This window comes from Lutjanus erythropterus, chromosome 14 (genome assembly GCF_056507025.1).
Source record: "Lutjanus erythropterus isolate fLutEry1 chromosome 14, fLutEry1.hap2, whole genome shotgun sequence".
NCBI lineage: Eukaryota > Metazoa > Chordata > Actinopteri > Lutjaniformes > Lutjanidae > Lutjanus > Lutjanus erythropterus.
Genome location: NC_139330.1, coordinates 4700347 through 4720009, shown reverse-complemented (window position 1 = coordinate 4720009; position 19663 = coordinate 4700347). Strand labels below are relative to the sequence as shown.

At 36.6% G+C, this 19663-nt stretch overlaps 1 protein-coding gene across 1 annotated transcript in view; it reads right to left on the bottom strand.

The window, feature by feature from the left end:
* The window catches only part of mlip (muscular LMNA-interacting protein), a 27458-nt gene extending 7795 nt beyond the window's left edge, over positions 1-19663 (bottom strand). The window contains exons 1-2 of the mRNA XM_084735866.1: positions 19439-19663; positions 8103-8228 (exon numbers count right to left, since the gene is read on the bottom strand). Of these exons, the coding sequence (XP_084591992.1) occupies positions 8103-8228; positions 19439-19468 (156 nt within the window). The 5' untranslated portion in view covers positions 19469-19663. The remainder of the gene's footprint in view (positions 1-8102; positions 8229-19438) is intronic.

The following is a 19663-nucleotide window of genomic DNA, read 5'->3' as shown; positions in this document are numbered from 1 at the left end:
GCATGTCTTTACAATCCACAGCAAGTAAGTTACTGGGTTTCATTTTCACAGCAATTTGAGCATTTTACCCACATGTGCCACTTATAATCAATTCAAACTGCCACAGGTAGTGTTTAGGTCTTTTTAGAAAAATATTTTAAAGGGTCATAATCTACCAAATGTGCTAGTCACCTTCAACAACAACATGATGTCAGTAATTTTTGTTTGAGACTACTTGGACAACAAATATTGCCATTAAAGATAATGTAAAGCAACAATAAATGTGTGTTCTGAGTTTATCACACCACAGGAAAATCTGTCATTAGCCATCCAGCCTAATTTGAATGACTCAAAAAATTGCCAAGAATGTAAAATTAGCACTTTATATCCTCCGAAAGGTTGGTGGCATGTCTGTGCCACTGTCTCAGTGTCAAACACCACTATCACCTGAAAACGACCTGTGACATGGACATGCTGTCTAGCAGCTTTATTGCACTTGTCCAGACATGTTTGAGCCACCAGAGCCAGACTAATCCAATCAGATTTTGCTGCAGTCTCTATCAACCAATCACTCTGCTGCTATCGAACTTTAAATCTGCACTCTTCTCTGCTGCTGTCAGCTGTCATTTTAAACAATTATCTTGGTGCCTCCTCAACCCCAGTCACCTACTGTTCATCAGATCCAGGGCCGAGCTAAGCTCATCCGTTCCTCTTCATACTCAGCCCCATCTTCATCACATCACCACTGCCACCAGTGTCTAGATCCCACAGAGGTTCTCTGTTCTACTACAGTTTCATCACCACCTTAAAATATATGTGTCTTTATAATCTATACCATAATGGGACCTCATTAACAAAGACTATTCACATTCTTCAACCCATTGTGCACAAGTCAAATAAAAATATTTTTCTACTCAGAACAAAGTCTTTCCTGAATAAACCAGCGTGCACTAAGCCCTGCCATAACAGCTTGTACTGGGGGCTGTGTAACTGCCTTTTGCCACTGACATTTATTGTCATTTTTCCAGCTAAGACAGTCTCTGCTGTCCAGTTGTCTTTTCCTACAAAGAGTCTTCACAGCTGAGGAGTTCACTTTTGCTCCTCCTGGTCCCAAATTCATCAAACTGAATCAATTACAAGTGTGAATACTTCACATTAAACAACTATCCAGCTAACTAAAGTAAAATATTCTCAAGCGACCAGAGAACATCTTTGATAATATGTTGCCTCTGCAGAGTAGTAGTACTAAATAAGTAGTTAAGTACTAAATGAGCCAGGTAACAAATTCTTCAATGTACTTGAGACTTGACAGTACTTGAGGAAATGTTAAACTTAGTTACCTGGCTCCTCTGGAACTAAAAAACATAAAATTCAAGCAGATGCAACTTTGTGCAAGGTTGGCAAAAGCATGTTAAACTCTAAAATAGTGTAAAATCTTAAGAAAATAGTTTGAAATTTTCACTTTCTTGGGGGGAGTTAGAGAAGAAGATTAATACCACTCACATGTTTGAACTACAGACACCAGAAGATTATATTTGTTTAGCATAAAAACTACAAACAGGGGAAATACAGCTAGTCTAGTTCTGTCCAAAGAATCTACCAGCACCATTTAAACTCATTATTCACACATTATGTCCAATTTATTAAATCAACACTAAAACTAAAGCCAAGCTTTTTGTGCTTCCAGCATTTATGCTTAATTAAACTAATTGCCTGCTGCCTCTAGCAGTGTGGGATTACATGGAGGATTAACATAATTGAAATTAAATGTACAACAATAATCACCAGAAAATTTAAACCAGAACTTTTTTCAACTGGTGTGGCTGCAATTTCATGTCATTTGACCAAAACATAAGTGCAGGCCATTACAGTACATCATTATATTATACTGTAGCATTTATAGTATATGTGTGAATATTCCAGGATTAATAGGTGTTTGTGTGACATTTAAGTGGAGCTAAAAAAGTAACTGCTTATGCCATTTATTATTACTGACAGTAACTCCTACATGTATGATAATTAAGATCCTAAAAATATATGTCACCACATGATAATGACATGCTTCAGTTTTTTAAATCAATTAAATCATTCTCACTGCTGTTTGTTTACATTCGTGCAAATAAGCAGTAATCAAGCAAATGACTGGCTGCCAGAATGACATCTATTGCTGGTATATAACATAAAGGCAGCTCATGTCAATACTATCATCACATATCATGTGTCAAAAGCAGATATACTGTATTTTGTTAGTTTTTTATCTGTAAACCAGTTGATATGTCTTATGACCAAAGACTGGGTGTAACTCAGCACAAATACTTCATTACGGTAGTTAAGTAGATTTTTCTGGTTTCTGCACTTTACTTGAATATTTATTTTTACTCCCTACGTTTTAACAGCTGCCTGTGAAGGGCTTTTTTAGCACTACAAGACATTTTTAGACCCAAAAGAACATGCCTTGATTCAAAGTAATTTGGGAAACAGCTCCTGCTGTGGCTGAACAAAACACTTTGATAGTCTTATGGTTAATTAGATCTGAATAATGCTCTTGTGTTGATCATAACGCTTCAAGTTCTGTTGCTGACAATGAAATCTGATTTGCACATCGGAGCAAAGTTAATGTTTATTATTTTCAGTGTATGATTTTTTACTTTATTTGAATTTGGAATGGTTTAAGTATAATAATTCCACTGGAATATATGAGGTTCAGTTAGCTTTTCAATAAACAGCTGGTAAATGTCCAGAGGAATAATTTTTACTTTTATACTTTGAGTAGATTTCAGAGCTTGTACTTTTTCACTTTTACCAGAACAAGTAAGAGGACTGCTATTGAGATCTTGCAATTAGCCGGCTTTTCTGCACCATAGCAACGACATAAACAAACGTTGTGCATATGATAATGCAAGTATACTTGGGTAGGGAAGGGGAAGTGGGCAATTGTAATCAAGCATGGTAGGAAAGCAATCATACCTAACACCTTAAAGCCTGTGCTCACCTCAATAGATTGTCCTTGAGGACCAAAAAAAATTTAATCAATAACAAAATCTGCCATTTATCACCTTAAAAATATTGAAAGGATCAGAGACTTAATGTCAAAGTAGTATCTATAGAAACTTGTATATGCTTTTATCTCTTGCAGGCTGGTCCACTGCAGTGGTCTGTTTACAGTTCTGTCTAAGAAGCAGTCAGACAGCTTCAGCTGATACAGGATGCTGCTGGGTTGTTACACGGACCAGAGACGCTCAACTCCCATTCTCACATCACAGTTCTACAGCTTCTCCATAAATCACTGAACAGTTTAGGTTGTATCCGATTTCCTGACCCACTACGGACCCTCTCAGGTCAGCTGGTCTGGATTATTGGCTGCTCCCATAGTCAAAACTAGACATGGTGAAGCTTCCCTTAGTTTCTATGTTGCTCACATCTGGAACAAACTGCCAGAAGAGCTAACACGTGAAACATTGCTAACTACTTTCAAATCCAAGCTAAAGACTTACCTGTTAACCATTGTTGTTAATTATTTTTACTTTAAATCAAACTTATTTTATTGTTTTTATCTTGTGTGCTTTTAGCTGTCGTTAATTGTTTTTTTATTGTTCTGTGCCTTTGCCATTTTGCTTTTCTTGTTTTTATTCTGTTGATTCTTTCTTGCTTTTATTATTTTTATAGTTTGTTTTATCAGGTTTTTGCCTCTGTATTCTGGAAAGCACCTTGCATTGGCTTTTTGTATGAAATGTGCACTGTAAATAAATTTGCCTTGCATTGCCTATCATCCTAACTGTGCCTCCTGAATTTCCCTTGCAGGGATCAATAAAGGCTTATCTTATATAAATTAGTCTGTTTGAAGATGATGTGTCACACACAATTGGCTAAGTAGGAACATAAAAGGAGAAGATAATTAGGCGAGGAAGCTTTGAATATTGTGTTGTTTATGTGTTGTATTTCAAATGAATGGTGGCCACTCAGAATACAAACTGATAATGACCACTTCAGTTTGTATCACTGATTTGAAAACCACGAAAGGGACACAAGCATGCATGCAATTCTTTTCCTTAGAATAGGCTGCTCTAAATCCCAGCGATGGATTAATGAGCTGTCGACTGTCTCACAGGTAATCCTTTACATTCTGCCCCCTGACTTGAAAATTTAAAAGCAATCTCACCACAGGGAATATTACTAATCTCTCATGTGTAAATATGATAAAACGTCACTCACTCTAATCTGCAAACAGCTGTTAACAGTACTTTGGATTGCTGTCATTTTTGTGCTCTCCTGATAAATATTTTAACAAATACCTGACGATGTGTGTATGTGTGCAGAAGCGGAGTGGGAAAGCAAAAAAAATTGACCTTGTGCCACAACTTTGCACCATGTGAGTGCATCAGAGGAGAAACAGCAGGATACTGTGTGGTCCACCTGCAAGAGCTGAGATAAGGCTCACAAACGCAGATCCTGTGCAGTGTTGGAGTGCTTGCAATGCTCAAAAATAAACTATACATTTTCTCACCTGGCCTGACTCTGAATACAGTGACTGAACATCGGCCTGCTTTATAGTTTGCATGGGAGCTGAGTCAATAGCATCCCTTTTAAGTACAGCATGTACAATAATGGGATTTACTCAAAATATTTCCAGTTCTGTGATCATGAAGAGACTTTATCAACATACTTCACTGTGTAGAAACATCCAAAACAGCACAAACTCAAATGGCAATGAATACAATTTTATACTAGAAAAGTGCACTCAGTAGAGTGCAGATCTCTGCCAGGCACCACATGGTGAAGCACCTACTGCAATGCCACCACAGGCAATAGTGTGATGATAAAGTAACTGAGCACCTAACTCTATAAATAAATAAATAAATAAATAAATAAATAATAAATAATAAATAAACCACTGATGAGTCCAAACTTCTCTTTAGGTTTAAACATCATTATTTATTTTGAACATTCTGTTATCTATTTGGAACATTACAAGCAACCATATGGCTTTACAACAAGATTATGATATATAGAAATCTACATTTTTGGAGAGACTCACAAAAGCTGAAATTCTAAATAATTAACACTTGATGTTGTCTATTCTATTCAAAGTTTGGAGCCTGTATGTCCCAGTGGCCGTTGTGTCTAGTCAGAAGGTTGATATTTTGGCAGAGAGCTGATTATATCACCCCCAGTAATAGAATTTAATTCCATCAAGTAGCAGTCACTGTCATGTCCAATTTCTCATGTATATAATAAATCCAATTTCATGAAAACTGGTTCAGAATTGAACAAGTTACTGTCAGTTTTGTCAGGAAGTCTGCATGTCTTGTTTGTTTACGGCAGACCATGAACACTCCTATATGGCGACCACACAGATGCACAGTGGAGATGGCAGCAAAGCAACATATTAGTGGATTACAGCATACTGGGTAAGAAATTAATCTTCAGATACAAAACTTTTTTTTATCAATATAAATGTTCTATAAACTGTTGGTTGTTGACAAGAATCTTAAGTCGACCATGTTTTCATTTATCTGCAGAAAAAGAAGGAAACACCTTAAATTCCACCTGGGAGCTGCACTACACTGTAGTCACCACTACACTGCTGCTAACTGTGCTGTAGCTACCTGCTGTAAAGCACTTTGTGACTCATGTCTGTGAAAAGTACCATATAAATAAATTTCTTCTTCTTCTACCATTAGCCAGTCAGCTCAGTTAATGGTCCCACTGGGATACAGCCTCTGAGACGATGGAGGCCGTTTGACGACTGGGAGTACAGCAATCGAGGTGATTTATTGTTACAACAGCTCCAACCAGGACTCTGACAATGAAGGCACGGCGGGTTCATGCGTTAAGCAGTTGAAGAGTGAGTTTGTAATGTAGTGAGTTGATTTTCAAGTATACATGATCCATCATGGTGATGGGTCTGTGCATATTTGTTTTCTTCACTGTGTTTTGAACGACGAGGTTATACTGTTTTGAAATAAATTCACTAAATGTTCAGTCTCCTTGCTGGTTGTTCCAACACACATCAGAGTCATTATCTTTTTTGCTGTTAGCATTTAATAGACATCTGGCTTTATGCCCCAAAAATCTATATTTGAATAATTAAATTAATATCATAAACAGATGACAACTAGTAGACAGCCTCAGTTTTTAGAACCTGATGATGACTTGCAGTCCCAGAGGTCCTTGAGCCTAGTCACACAAAAAGGCAGCAAAATGTGTCATCAACACCAAATTTTGCTTGATGACACTGCTCTGTGGTTAAAAAAGAAAGAAAGAAAGAAACGAAAACACTTGTCAGAACAACAATATGAGAGAAAGATGGAGACAGACGGACAAATGACTAATGAAGTGGAAATGGAGTTCAAATGGCAAGACATGAGACATGGCAAAAACAAATGAACACAGAGCCAAGCATTCAAACATGACACACAATCCAGTATTGTGTGTGTACTCCCTACATATGCTTAAACACAGGGTTGTTCAGAACTTTTCCGCTGAGTAGTCATATGTTGATGGTTAATAACATGAAGGGTTGCCACTCCTTTGGGTAACAGCAGTGGGGGAAGGGAACGGTGCCACCCCCCACTAGTGAGAAGACCTTTGAAGTCTTATGAAGGCAGCTGACTTCAGACAGTCGGCTGTCCCGAGGTGCTGTGATGTTGATGTTGGATGAACATCCAATAGCACTTTACCACACCACTAGGGTCCATATCAGCCCCCAGGGTCAATATTTGTAATTTGTTTACATTAAAGTAAAGTTTGGCACAAGAGCTTCTGTTGATATTTGTCTTTTTATCAATTAATTTAATCTTCATGTTTGCTTCGACCGAGTGTAAGAATAACGTTTCCTTCTATATAATGTACATTTATGTGATGTGGTAAGAAATCTGAATGACCCCACATCACAGACTAAAAATGACACGTAAGAAAAAGCGAATCTTTCAACATCTGATTCAGCCCTTGAGGTTTTTCGGGAATATGTACTGATGTGTGTTGTGTGAGTCAGGCGCCACGAATACACAAAATAATTGGATGATGTAAAATCATGTCAGTCAATGACATTCATTCCCAGACCAGTATTAAAACCTTTTCATGTAAGACAAAGTATAGGACAATGATATCTCTCATTTCCTATTGACAGCTTCAAGCATACCGCTCAATTTTTAACATTTACAGATTCTCAAACAAGAAGTGATCTCAGCTTTTAAATCAGTCTGACTTCCCTCTCCCTGAAGATGGGTCACGCTGATAGCTGTTCTGCTGTCTGCGGAGGAAGTCTTGGAGTTAATTGCTAAAATGCTGCTGGTAAGTGTGAGATTGATTGTTTTCCAGAAGCAAAGCTGTGTCCTTTAATCCTCAATCCTCTAACATGATTCATTACTAGAAATTCAAGCCATCTTAAAAAGGTTTGAAAGTTGCAAAATTAGATTTTCTGGCTCATGGCCCTCTTAAGGTTTTAGTTTTGAGTTTTTTGTCTGAGAGTTTTTTCTGCACATTCACATGCAGATTAAAAAAATAAATTGTAAGTCAAGGCTAATGAGTTTGGTAATAAATGATAAATGTCAAATGAAAATAAATGGAGCATGTGGAGCAGAGATTCATGTCGGTCACATCAAATATAAGACAGAAAGTTGCCATATTCATACGTCTTAAAGAGGAAGAGTCTGGGTGCATTTAAACTGGTAATTTTAATATATTTTTGCCATAATGCTGCAGACTGCACAACTAGATTACATCTAGTTTTGTGATCAGTTTTGATTTGAGGAGTGAGTCAGACTGAGTGGGTTCATTTTGGATGCTGGTGAGTCACTGAGAGAATTTCCCCCAAAATAGATTCACAGGTTCAGTGGAAAAATGGTCTGTATGTGATGAGTTGGGATGAGACCCACTGAACATGAGTTAGTGTGTCTCCGTTGTGCAAACAGAGTGTGATATAAAAATAATTCAACAAGCCCACACAGATTCCAGGTGGCAATACAAAGAAAAGACAACTGGCTTAATTAACACCACATATTAAGTCAACACATGGATTTTAATAAACACCTCATAATAAAGGCAGTAATCATGTTACAGATACTGAAACAGTTGGTGATAACATCATTTTTTAATCTTCTGGGTGTGTGCTGTGGCTGTACCTTATTTGGTTCTCCTGTCAGAGATCCAGATCTCTCCTCTCCAGTAATAATGCTCTCAATTGGTAATTTCCGCACCACAGGCACAAACGTGAAAATAGAGGGCTTAGATGGCACTCCTATTGAAACCTGCAAAACAGAGACAAAAGGGACAAATCATCCATGTTACAAACTCTTGATAACAATTTCACAGTAATTTCCCAGCCAAGCACAAACACTTACAGTAAATGGTGACTCAGTTAAAATGTCATTTACAGAGCTAATTTTAAGAGATCATGCGTCAGTCACTCTCAACATGTCCTCTTTTCACAGCTGAATTCCACTGAATTTTAGATTTTAAGTATCTTATTTCTTTCTGCCTCACAGGCTTGTGTAACCATACCCCACCGCTAATGATCTGTCATCACAAGCACACACAGATTAGGGAATTTAGCACCCCGTAGCTCGAAGCCTCGACACACCCAAACTCAATGTGGAGTAATGAGTTGCAATTAAATCAGCTCATGTTCTCATCTGCAGGCAGCTCATATGAGTGTTACTTGTGTTGTGCATTTAGTTTAGTTGAAAAATACTGAAGTTTTGTGACTGAAACTCTGTATAAATAAGCCAAAGATGCTCTTTTTGTGAGACTAATGCTGTGATGAGTAAAAACTGAGCAGCTTTGAGATCTGTAGGCCTTTTCTACTGCAGGAACACCCTGTCAAAGGTGCAGCCTGAGATACTCACAAGTCAAGACTCAAGTCTCTGAGGGACAAGTCCAAGTCAAGTCTCAAGTCTTCGGTCACCAGTCTAATGGTATGTTCAGACAAAGCATCAGGCTACAAGTCATTCTTCAATGGAAGCTGGCGACCTGAAGCCAGAAACTGACATCCAGCACTTAGGCACTGTCGGGCCTAAGGTGCTACAAATCAAAGGGAAGCTGGCTTCAACTTTTTTTCAGCACTGTGACACATCAACCAGTGCTTGCGTCACTCACTTTCGTATCCTGCCTCCCAGCACTTCCTGTGCTGTGTAAACAGTGGGAAAAAAAATGTATTCTTGCCATGAGCCAGTTTTGTAGTTATTTTTTTCACCCAAACCTTTCGTCTTACTGCAACATCAACAACAAAATGGAGTTTGACAATCCATGTTCGCTGACTCCACACACAAGCACTCACTGACATCAACCAGCACTAAGCAACACTTCACTGGCGACTCGGCCACAATGAATTTGGCCACATTTGAGCATAAGGTAAATCAAGTCTCAAGTCTCTCGTGGTTGTAATGAGCACTGATGAGCTGCATACCATCCGCTCTGCTTTGAATTTAAAGCATGTAGTGTACTACCGTAGTCACTTTAAATGATTTATGCAGTATGAAATTATGCAGTCCTGCAGCACAGCAGAATATCTAACATTCTCCATGAGAGCTTGTAGGTTGCAAAGAAATAGCACCTGCTGCGATGAGGAAGAGGAGATAAAGGTTATGCACTCTAACAGGACAATGAAGAACAAAGTAGGAAAAAAAGATAGTTCTGAATGTGCTGACAGGCAGGAGGGAGAGTGCACAACTGGATCACCTGAATCTCCAAACAATCAGTATAAAGTAATTCATAGAAATACAGACTATCCTACTCTTTGTATCTGATTTGTGCAATGAATGCATAATCACAGACTTTATATTAGGGCAATGAATGTATAATCAGAGATTTTATAGTGTAGCATCTTGTTTTGTGGCTGGCTTTTGTTGTATGTGCATCCATTTTTGAGAGTTCACAATACTTTACAATGAAAGCTCCACTGGTGTGTGATGTACATGAAATGACCAGCTTTTAGCACCTGTAGCGGTGGTTGCTTCCTTAATCCAAACAGCCTCCATGAAACATGTTATCCAAGATTAGTGCTTTCATGTCCGAACAGTGGTGTAGGTGGTCTCCTCTGTGAAACCGAAAAGGGGCTTTTGTCAAACCACTTTGGTGCTGACATCACAAAACAGCACCTGGTACAAGAGGGTCCATACTGTGAGACCTCTGTCCTGCCTGCAGATGTAACCCAGTACATGTGGCTCTTAGCTTTTCCTGAGCCTGTATAGCTCAGTGGGTACACCACAGCATTCACACTATCGGTGTTAATGTGAGTGATTTTCACCCGCCCATGCTAAAAGTGTATGAAGTCGTGGAGCTGCAAATTGTGGTAGGTAAAAGCTTCAGCCTCAAACATAAAAGATAGCAACATCTCTCTCTCTGATTATAATCTGAGAGGAGTTCGCATTAACAGAGGTGGGACATACCAAAGTACAAATACTTAATTACTGTACTTAAGTAGAGTTTTCAGGTGTCTCTACTTATTTACTTTTATTTTGCATCATTATGTGCCACCCTCCCAGCATAAAGACTGATTTTAATGTAAATGAATAGGACAATAACACATAGAAAAGACAACTCCTTTGTGTATCCATCAGTGCATATCATGCACAACAGATGTAACAAGATGAAAATTACGTAAAAGATGTATCAAGACAAAAATAATGTGAAAGACATAGCAAAGCGTAACAAGGTGAAAATGACATGACAAGAAGAAAATTATATAAAAACATAACAAGGCAAAAATAACATAAAAGACGTAGCAAGACAAAAATGATGTAAAAGATGTAGAAACATGAAACAACACCAAAAAACATAAATGGCGTAACAAGACATAACGACATAAAAGGCAAAACAAGACATAGCAAGGCGATTCGACTACAGAGAAAAGATGAGGTTCATTTAGCTTTTGCACAGAAATGACCAGTAGAAATGTCCTTTAGAAAGCTTTTAAATGTTATACTTTGAATACATTTAATTACTTATTACATTACTTTGAGCTCTTAAAGTAAAGAAGGTGAATCACTTCACTTGTACCAGGGTTTTGTTTTGCACAAGTATCTGTACTTCTACTTGATTGAAGAATGTGTGTACTTCTGCATCTCAGCAATACTGTAATAGTGTGTTGAGCCACTGTCGTCCATAAATGCAATGCAAAGAGCTTTAATTTATTATGGCGGTGACAGTTCCCATCGCATGTTGGGTTCAATTGCATTTCATAATCTAGGCGTGTGGAAACATTTCTAATTTCCCACACAGCAATCAAAGCACACACTCATCAAAGTACTTTCACTGCTCACTAATCACGCTTCTTCTTCACAGTATTGTCAGATCACATGCAAAATACAAACTGGAAGGTAAGAGCACTGGAATTTCCTGCACTAATCAGTGGTGGTTATTGTTGTAGATACTAGGGACTCTATTAAAAATGGATTAGACATCCTTGGTTCATTCATGTAGATCCAGTCAGGGAATTAGCATATCTAGCTCCGTTTCACCTTTCATCTCACATTTTCACTATAGACACAAGTTCAACTGCTTCTTATAATTGTATCTGACAAGGAAAACATAAAAAGCAGCAAAACAGCATATAGAATGATCACCAAGATGTTTACAAAGCAAGATTTCTGTGAGCTTCTGTTTAAAAATGTATTCATTATGTGTATGACATGTTGTGACTCCTGCTGAGACTATTTTAGTGAAGTTTGCAGAACAAAATTTCATCACTTCTTATGTTTGGTACCATGCAAGCTCAACTTAAAGCATAATTTGAGTGCACTTGAAGATAACTTCTCTTTTAAATATGTGTCAAGTTACATTGGGATCAACCCAAATACATTATCTGAGGGAAGAAAGTGACTTTCAGGATTTTCTGTAAAGGATACAAGGAGATTCACTTATCATTTACAGTGAGGTTATATAATGAGATTTTGATGCAGTTCCCTCTTTGACTGACTGATTGGTTTGGCTAAAGAGATAAAATAAAAAAAAACTAAAACAGTGCAGTCAGTACAGTGAAGCAGCAGATGGTGAAGCACCTACTGCAATCCCACTGCAACTGCGAGATGCAGCCAGCGTAGATTTGCAAACATAGGAGCGTAGGAGAACCTGCTCTTCAGTCTGGTGGTACAGCAGCAGATGCTTCTGTGAACAATGAAATATGAAATAAAGTGGTCTGTGAGTCTAGTTTCATACACCATAAGAGTAGATCACCCAAGATGGGTACAGTATACTTTTGCTTTTACTTACTGGAGGAATATTATGTGCATGGTTATTCATGTGCATGGTGAAAGCATGGCTATTCATCAGGTGAAACAGCACTGCTGCTATACGTTCCTGTATTACTCACTTTGTCTGGGCCCCTGCAATTAGAAAACCTCTCAGAGCTAAAAACAGCTGATGTTTCATGCATTACATTTTAGCAAGTCCATGTTTTTGACATATAGTGAATGAAGCAGCTACAGAACTGGCAGAAAAAGATTCGGAGAAGTGTACTAATTGAATATTTTAAGGTCATCCACTGGATACCAAAATAACCTCTCCTGTATGAGCCTTCTATATAGTATGCATTATGATGCCAGCTGGTTTAAAAACAAAAGTAATGATTTGTCATAAAATATGTCAAGAAAGGGTACGTTTTGGGGTTTGTTACCTTAAAGCAACACTGTACTATGATGTTAAGGTATGAAAAAAAGAGTGATTGTTTAAAGATTCATTGCATTTCTAATGGAAAAACTTCAGTGGCCTCACCAGTTTAAGAAGAATTCCATTAGAAATTGAACTATTTTCATAAGTTTTTTTGTCTGGAAGTTACCCTCAGAAAACACTGTGCCATTGCTGAACAGCCTATAGAAGTGAATGTGTTAGAAGAAGAGTGTAAGAATATTTGAGCAAATTTCAGATCTGTCAAATCAAACTATCACAAACTCCTCAAAACAAGACAATGAATCACTTTTTAGGATTTGATCATCTGTATTACATTTAAATGTTTGTTTTCAATTTCCTGCTCTGTGTCTTTACATATATACTGTATGTTTCCACCATTTGTTGTGTTGTTGCCATCTTTGGCTCACTGCTTATGAGTTAAAATAAAACAAAATGATTATCGGTGCATTTTACACCATATCTTATATTTGTTGAACCTAAATATACAATACCAAACATTTACTGACATATTTAGCAATATATATATGTAAAACAGTTATTCAAAATTTCCTCATCTATTAGTGTGAATCGATTTTTCCAGATTGTAAAATGACAGAAAAAGATATTTTCAGACCTTTTTTGTGTAGAGAGATGATGGAGCTGAACCACATGAGAAAGGCCATAAAAAGGGATTCAACATGGCTTCCAGAGAGTCACATGGCACATTTAAACACTGCTAATAGTTTATTTATGGTTCTGCTTCTTTTTTAAAGTATTGCACCACAATTGCATATGCATTGTTATGGGAGTTAAAGGTTGTTACCTAGAGGCAACACTATACGATAGAGGGCAAGAGAAGAAAGCTGTGCGCTTGTATTTGTGATGCAATGTTTTTGTATCTATAGATCAAGGCCTCAGCAGTTCTTGTCCTCTTCAGATTAAAAGCCAAGAGTCATCTGACTGGTCTATATGCAACAGTGAAAAGGAGAGTCGTCTTTATCAGTTCAGTCAATCAGCATGAATATTAGAGCTCACAGGGAGGTCATTCAGAGCAAGGACAGGCCTCAGACGTCAATATGTCAAGATGTAGAAAGAAACAGAATAAGAATAACAAAGAAGAACATCAGGATTTAAATGAGGGAACAGGTTCAAGGAGCAGTCTTGTCATCAGCTGTCAAAACAGCACCTCTATTTGCCTCAAATGTCAAATGTCTTATCTGTGCGAGTTGTGTCCAGTTTGACATTAAAATAATTGCACATTACCTTGCCCCAGGATTATTATGTCATTTCTGGCACAAAGTTAACATTCATTCAAAGAAAATATCTGTGTGTTTTTTTTAATTCAGTACTCATCAGGATTTTTGGACTAATTTCTGACCTTTCAGGTTCATTAGATATTCCAAAGAGGCAGAATACAGAGATAGGTAGAAATGCAATAAAGCCACATCTAGTCTCTTAAACAATGGTGGAATAGTACATTAATTTAATGCACTAAATATATATATATTTAGTTATATTATATATTTATGATGATTTTATAAATATGATAAATGTAGATTAGATGTAAAATATTCAACTATATGTAAAATTGTTCAAATATGCACCACATTTGCCAGATACACTCTTAAAAAAACTGTTCCAAAAGGGTTCTTCCTGAATGGCTGAGATTCTTTTTTGGAAGATTGGGATCATGAAGGGTTCATTGCAAGTCCAAGAGTTTCATTAAGAACCATTTTCATCCAAAAAACCCTTTTTGAAAGAAAACGGATTGTTGAAATCTTTGAAGAATTCTTTCGTCAAGGGTTAGTCAAAGGTTCTTTGAAGTACAATATAGTGGGTAATCGAGTGGGTTCTAGATAAAAACCTTTGGAATATTAAAAGGTTCTTGGTATGACTCCCTGGATGGGTTCTTGTTAACACCCTTAGAAGGTTTAAAGGTTTTGAAAAGGCAGCCCTGTTCCAGTTCAAGCACCTAATTTTGAGCCGATGTGAACATTTCTACCAAAAATAAACTGGTCCGGAACCCTATAAGTTAGTTCTCAGCCTGAACCAGCGTGTCATATTCTACAGGTCATCATGGTTTCTGCAACACCCTCTGTTGATGACATCAATGATTACAATGGTTCCACTCTTAACTGGTGGAAATGTGAGCTGGTTTGCTCGATGGCACCAAGGTTCCAAGAATCTTGAATGGAAGAACCAGAGCTAATTTGGTGGAAGGGTTCTGCACGGAACATTACACCACATAAGGGTTCCCTATAGAACCGCTCCACAGAAGTTCAGGATTAAACCTTTCACAGATGGTTGGTATAATCCTTTATGTTGAGTTCTATGTAGAACTCTCTTAAAGGGGTCCAACAGGGTACCTTTAGTAAAGGTTCTACCAAGAACCAAAGAGGATACAGGCTTTATGGTTCAAGTTAGCCCCTTTATGTCTAAGAGTGTATAACATAAATGCAAAATCTGTATAAACAATAAAATATTCATGTATTAATTTTGATATAATAATTATCAAACACTGACATGGAGTATTCAGCCTGTATGATGTAAAATTAATACATTTTTATTGCATTACCTTAGTTGTAATGGAGTATTTTATCATTGTGGCATTACTTAAGTCAAGTATCTGAGTACCTCTTCTACCACTTTCCTTAAACCCATGCCATACATGTTCTTTGTGACATGACACCTTGTCCCTGAGCCTGAGGTTCACTTTTACTTCTGAGGGCCAAGATATTTATACTAGAGATACCAGCATATCTGTAATCAGCTATAAATATAGAAAGAGAACAAACGCTTCGACTAAATTAATCATGTGCCATCTTATAAACTTGTTTATGTGTTTATGTTCTTATGTAACCTCCCTGTTTGCAAGTCCTCTGTAGTCATAGCAGAGTAAGTTTACACTTTGAAAGGTTAAAGTGAGCATTTCCTACTCGCCCACCAGAGCCCTCTTGAATGTTTAATTGCCTTGAGTGTTGCCGAGGTCATGCCGTCCTCATAGATCACATTTCCAGCCACCACTGGTTCACTGTGCTACGTGTCGCCACTCTGTGTGCGTGCTCTCACTAAGTTATTTCTTGTGGTATGTCGGACCCGTCCCAGAGACTGAAAACAAGCAGTCCTAAATCATTTCCTGAAGCGGACCACCCTCTGAGGGGTTCTTTAAAGAGACACTCATAAACACTGAGCGTCCACAAAGTGACAAACATACTTTAAGGAAACATACTACTGAATGAATGAAAGAAATTGTGACATAAGTTCTGATATGTCCATTATTACATAGTTTGAATTATCAAATAGCTCCTCTTCTTGTAGATTCAGATGCGTTCTTTAAAGAGACAGTTCACGCCAAAATCAAAAACACACATTTCTCACTTATCTGTGGTGATATTTATCCATTGAGAGCAGAGCAGTGAGCAGTTTCTTGTGGGAACAGTTTTCTTTCTGCAGCAGAATCTACTGGCACTACCCTCAAAAGATGGGAAATAACTAAATACAAATACTCTGCTAGTGTATATAAGATTTTTCAAGTATCTTTGTTTTATTTTATTTTTTAAAAATGTTTTATTTTTTTTTTATTTTTTTTTGTTGCACAAGGTTAAAGGCATACATAGACATAGGCATACATAGGCATACAAGAAAGAAAGAATAGGGAAAAAATAAATGAATAAATAAAAATAAACACATCTAAAATATAAAGAGCTTTCAGTTGTATCTTAAGTGTTTTGCTACATCAAAGAATGGAATTTAGAACAAAGGGTAAATTCATATATATGAATTTACCCTTTGTTCTAAATTATATATATATATATAATATATATATATATGCAGGTCATTACTTTTGTATTTATTTTTTACTTTTACTCCCTACATTTTAACACAAATATCTGAACTTTCCACTCTTTACATTTTCAAAACAGGCTCATTAATTTCATTTTAGGGCATTTTGAGAGGAATTATTAATTATTTGTATTTTGTATCATTGTGCGCCATCAAGACATCAAGACCAAACACAGAAAAGACAATTCCTTGTTTATCCATCAGTGCACATCACGCATGACAGACACAATGAGACAAAACAGTATAAAAGAGACAACAAAAAGTAAAAGAGATAAGTTGAATCAGTACTTTTACCAGAGTCTTGTATTACACAAGTATCTGTACTTCTAGCTGAGTAACGAATATGTGTTTTGATACCAGTTTTCAGTAGAAAGAAAGTAGTACTGCTATGCTCTACTGCAGAAAATAGTTCTTACATGAAACCATAAAACAGACACTGGTGTTGAATTTTTTTCAAATGTATTTTTTTGACACTCTAAGCAACACAGACCAGTGCGATTTGGTCCCATTATATTTGAGAAAAGTCACACCAAAACTATCTGGATAAATATCACTACAGAGGAAAATCTGTATTTTTGATTTCAGGGTGAACTGTCCCTTTAGTGATGTAACGCTTCCTCTGTAGAAGCAGCTACAAAAAACATAAGTAGCGCTCAGTTCCAAATGTTTTATATTCAATATTCACATTCACTCGTGTGTGTTTGCCACTAATGATGCTGAGAATAAGAGCACAGTTATCGCTGTAAATGTGACACCGCTGAGCTCCACAGATGTTTGGATGTACATCTGAGTAGTTCACATTGTGCCACAGTAAAAGCATAAACAGCCCGGGCGTGTCACTAAGTGAAGAGTTTAATTACAGACAAACACACAGCCCCTCCCTCCAGAGTAGACAGGGTGTGCAAATATAGCCCACTGCCAGCTGCTACTGAGCACAACGTGTTATCTTTCCTCATAAACAAATGTTATGAATCCAAGTCTCATACACAAACAAATTTGCATATATTTCAATCAGTGACTTGTTTTCAATAGCAGCAATTTCAGGGAGAAAATTACAGTGTGATTAAGTAAAGCCTATGATTGCTTTCTGCTCAGATGTGTGACAGGCTTGTTGAATCTTTCACACACCTTAATGGAAACATTTTCAGTGATGTATATATGTGTGTTATGTATATATGTGTGAATGTGTGTATGTGTATGTTAAGGTATCTAAATAAACTTACACTGCAGTAAAAAATGTAATAACAAAAGGTCAAGGTATGATAATACCACGATAAAAAGTTCACTATTTGATATTTATCATGATTTTACAAAAAGGAAAGAAAAGGAAAATTGACGTCTTAAAATAATGTATTTTATTAAATAATAAATCTGTTGTATACAGCATTTTTTATTTGCATAATGTCCTTCTGTTTTTCTTCTTTAATAAAATAAAATAAAAATAGCCAGCCATGATCTAAATATGTGCAAGAATATGGCATGGATCTTATTTGCCAATTAATGTTTGTACAATTGCAAAACAAAAACAAAGCAGCAGCCAACAGCTGTTGTTTCATGGCATAAAATAATAATAATAATAATAAAGTAAAATAATTAAGCATGCACTGTCAAAATAAACTATTCAACTTTAAAAAGTTAGTGTTCAGGCTGCATTAAAATTTTAAAGTTAACTGAATTTGAAAAGACATGTTCATGTAATTTTGAAATTATTAAAAACAAAAAACTTATCCAGTCTAAGAAACTTGATATTAATTCAGTTGTACTTAATAAAACATGTTCAATAAGATCAAGATACTAAGTTGAGCCAACAGCTTGAGTCATACTGTGGAACATTACAAACAGATTTGATTTCTGTTTACACTTTCTCAGTTTGAAGAGTTAGTTGTCAATTTGACACAAAGACCTTCCAGCAGAAGCTGCTCCTGTTGGGGTGAATTTATTCCAGTATTGGCACAAAGACAATATGGAAACAGCTCTCAGTGAATTTATTAAAACTAAAGTCCAAGGGGGTAGAGACTGTATTCAGTACACATTCATGGTTTGCAGTGTTTTCATTTTTGTGAAAACAAACAACCATGACTTAAGTCACACAGCAAGTTTTAATGATGTTTTCTTCAGAAGAAATAAAAAAGGAAGAGTCTTAGGAGAGTTTTAAATCTTAAACAATGCATACAAGGAAGTCTGCTAAAACACTGATCATGTTTCTATAGAAACTTAATTTAATAAGTTGAATGAATCTGTATAGAACATTCATTCAATTTATCATTTCAAGAACTCATGTTTATAATTCCCAAGAAAAAATATTAGAAATTTTAATTTTAATTTGCTTGAGTAAATTAAAACATGTATATTTCGGTTTAGTTAATGAGAAAAGATTAGTTGACTCCTATATGAATTCCTGTATGATTTTTTACAGTGTGTAAAGTTACAGTAGATATCATGGTGTTTTTTTGGACATTTTTTATCGCGATATTTAAAATATTGTGACATCACAAAGTGCAGTGATATATTTTTTTTTAATCCTAAAAGTGAAAGATATACTTTTATACATGCCAATTTCATAAAACACAAGATGCATTTATATTCATTCTTGTGACCTGTTCTTTTTTTCTGTGGATTTAAATTAATCTGTAAGCAGTTTGGTAACTGTTATCCATCCTAACAGGAAATAACAGGATAAGTATCACGTATCTGTGTCTGAGTATACAGTGTGTCCAGGTGTTTATGTGTGAAAAGCTGTAAGGTGGTAGTGGGTGGCAGAGGCCACAACGAAGAGGTTAATAGTGCTGAAAGATTAAAACCATATTCTTTCCCTGGTTTATTTTTCCTCAAGGATTTATCCTTGAAATAATTCTTGATCTCCAAACAGAATTTACAGGCAGGACCACTGAAGGTCAGTGGGAAGGCAGGTCAATGATATTGCTTCAGCCTTACAGCAAACACCTAAGAAGAGGTTTTTCATCTGGTGCACATTTTCAAAAGAAAAACATCTCTTATCAAACCCTCTTACCTTCCCCAGACTCTTATTCAAACTGTCCATGTCTTCTTCAAACGCCTCGCCATCCAGAAGTGTTGCTTGTGTCCAGGCTCCGAAAAAAAAAAAAAAAAAATCTTCTCTCAAGACTTCAAATGTTGATCAAAGCAGATACAGAACAAAATATATGCACATTTTTCAGCCCGGCTCATGAAGTTCAAAGTGTATTACTGTTGGTGTGTGTGTGTGTATGTGTGTGTG